This window comes from Salvelinus sp. IW2-2015, linkage group LG28 (genome assembly GCF_002910315.2).
Source record: "Salvelinus sp. IW2-2015 linkage group LG28, ASM291031v2, whole genome shotgun sequence".
In the NCBI taxonomy this organism is placed as follows: Eukaryota; Metazoa; Chordata; class Actinopteri; order Salmoniformes; family Salmonidae; genus Salvelinus; species Salvelinus sp. IW2-2015.
In genome coordinates, this window is record NC_036868.1 from 9,332,161 (window position 1) to 9,334,486 (window position 2,326).

The 2,326-nt window shown below is 53.2% G+C and overlaps 2 protein-coding genes across 5 annotated transcripts in view; both read left to right on the forward strand.

Annotated features, from left to right (window-relative positions):
- Positions 1-2,326, forward strand: part of LOC111954280 (tyrosine-protein kinase Fyn) — a 72,993-nt gene that overhangs the window by 50,785 nt on the left and 19,882 nt on the right. For all 4 annotated transcript variants that reach the window (XM_070435796.1, XM_023973877.3, XM_023973879.3 and 1 more), the window contains one exon: positions 1,408-1,673. In XM_070435796.1, the coding sequence (XP_070291897.1) occupies positions 1,418-1,673 (256 nt within the window). In that variant the 5' untranslated portion in view covers positions 1,408-1,417. The remainder of the gene's footprint in view (positions 1-1,407; positions 1,674-2,326) is intronic.
- LOC111954145 (DNA polymerase zeta catalytic subunit) overlaps positions 1-2,326 on the forward strand; it is a 160,210-nt gene that overhangs the window by 9,300 nt on the left and 148,584 nt on the right.

Genomic DNA, 2,326 nt, shown 5'->3' on the forward strand with positions numbered 1-2,326 from the left:
CTCTCTCTCTCTCTCTCTCTCTCTCTCTCCATTTGCCAAGCGTGCGGTCGTCAGTCAGTGATGATGTGGGAAGCAGGTTCTAGACCTTGACCATGCTCAATGGGTGGCCATGCTCAATGGGAGGAAGGAGGGCTTCCTATAATCTGGGCCTTGTTTTTTTCCCTCTGGCCAAAGGGAAGCATACTGGACCACATTCTTTCTCCCATGTGTTTTAAGTGACTGCAGACTGCACTTCCTTCTTCTATCAGAAGAGATGGAATAGACACAACACACCAGGCCAGGAGGCTTGGAAAGAGGGAGAGAGAGATCAGAGAGAGGGGAGAGAGAGAGGAGAGAAAAAGAAGGATAGAGAGAGAGAGAGAGAGACAGAGACCGACAGTGCAAGGGAAACAGGGCTCTTATAGAAATCCTGAATATTTTCAAATGACACGTTTGAGGGCAGTCGTGGCTGTAGCTGAGGACTAGATCAGCAGTCTGTCTCCAAGGAACACTGCAATTTACAGTCTGTTTGTCTGTGCTGGTCTACACAGACAGTGTTATTTTCATGTTTATTTTGCAGGCTGGTAATGAGATCGCATTAATTGTCACAGGGTGAATAATTCTGTCCAGTGGTAATCTTCCCCAGCACCATAGTAGTAGAGCTCTACTCTAGCCAGTTGATAAACTTTATACGCTTTAATTTTGTGCCAATACCATCACAGCCAAGGCATAAACAGTCTCCACAGAAGGTTTTTGAACATATTTTCTTGTCTGTAGGTGTGTTTACATACCAGTATTTGAAGACTTAGATTATACCATAAAAGGAGACTATACTTGGTTCAGTAATAGTGTCGGAAGAAACATGTCCTACTGGAAATATGTCCTGTCTCTTTAACAGACAGAAGCAAYGTCCACACTCCCCCCACCTCCCACCCATAGGACCGTCCGGTCGACGCTGGCAGTGATGTTATCATGGAATAATGGATGAGTGAATACCCCTATGACCGATCCTCCATGGGTCCCCTTCTCCCCGACTATTTCTCCTTCCCCAACACTAGTGTATATCTGAGTGTATTTTTTCCCCTGGCCGTGAAAGAGACACAGTGTTTGTGTGAGTCATCCGGAGCTCTGCTGTGTGTACGTGTGTGTGTGCGCGCGTGTGTGTGTGCGCGCGCGTGTGTGTGTCAGGCTATAAATCTCCCAGTGCTCCTTGAGAGACAGCATTTCTCTAATGAGACAAGGACATGTCATCTGAGGAGAGCAAACCAAGAACAATGTTAAAGTACACCTCTATTTCATGTATTGTTGCTTGTCATCAGCCCTGTAACCTTCCTTTTCCTTTTCAGACTGGATGTTCTATTGATTTACAAGCAAGTTGATAATCCCTCTTCTTCTTCTCTGTGTTTCTCTGTGTTTCTCTCTGTGTAGAATATAGATAATGGGCTGTGTACAATGCAAGGATAAAGAAGCAACGAAACTCACGGACGACCGAGACACCAGCATCTCCCAGAGTGCCCCAGGCTTCCGCTATGGCGCCGATCCCACGCCGCAGCACCAGCACTACCCCAGCTTTGGGGTCACCGCCATCCCCAACTTCAACAACTTCCAGGCGCCTGTCGGCCAGGGGATGACCGTCTTCGGAGGGGTCAACACCTCCTCCCACACCGGGACCCTACGCACCCGTGGCGGAACAGGTAGGGGTGTCCATACGTTCCCCTTTAGCCCCTCTCCTGACTTCCCCGGACCCGCTTCACCACACGGCCCAGTCCCGGCCCCTCTCCTGACTTCCCCGGACCCGCTTCACCTCACGGCCCAGTCCCGGCCCCTCTCCTGACTTCCCCGGACCCGCTTCACCTCACGGCGGAGGCCGCCGAGGTGAGTTAAGTCCGGGAAGTCAGGCGAAGGGGCGGGACTTGCGTGAGGTGAAGCGGGTCGGGGGAAGTCAGGGGCAGACGGTCGGGACTGGGCCGTGCGGTTGAAGCGGTCCGGGGAAGTTAGGAGAGGGGCGGGACTGGGGCCGTGAGTGGTGAAGCGGGTCCGGGGCAAGTCAAGGAGAGGGTCGGGACTGGGCCGTTGAGGTGAGCGGGGTCCGGGGATACGTCAGGGAGGAGGGGGCCGGGAGATCTGTGGGGCCGTAGAGTGGAAGCGGGGTATCCGGGGCGAAGTAAGTGAGAAGGGCCTGGGGACCAATCCCGACGTCCGACTCGCCGGCCAAGCTACATGAGGGCGTGAGTGGTGAAGCCTGTCAGGGTCCACGGGGAAGTAAAAGCAGAGGGAGAGGGGCGATAAACTGGGCGTGTGGGTGAAGACGGGCGTTTCCGGGAGTCAGGAGAGTGGGGCTTAAAAG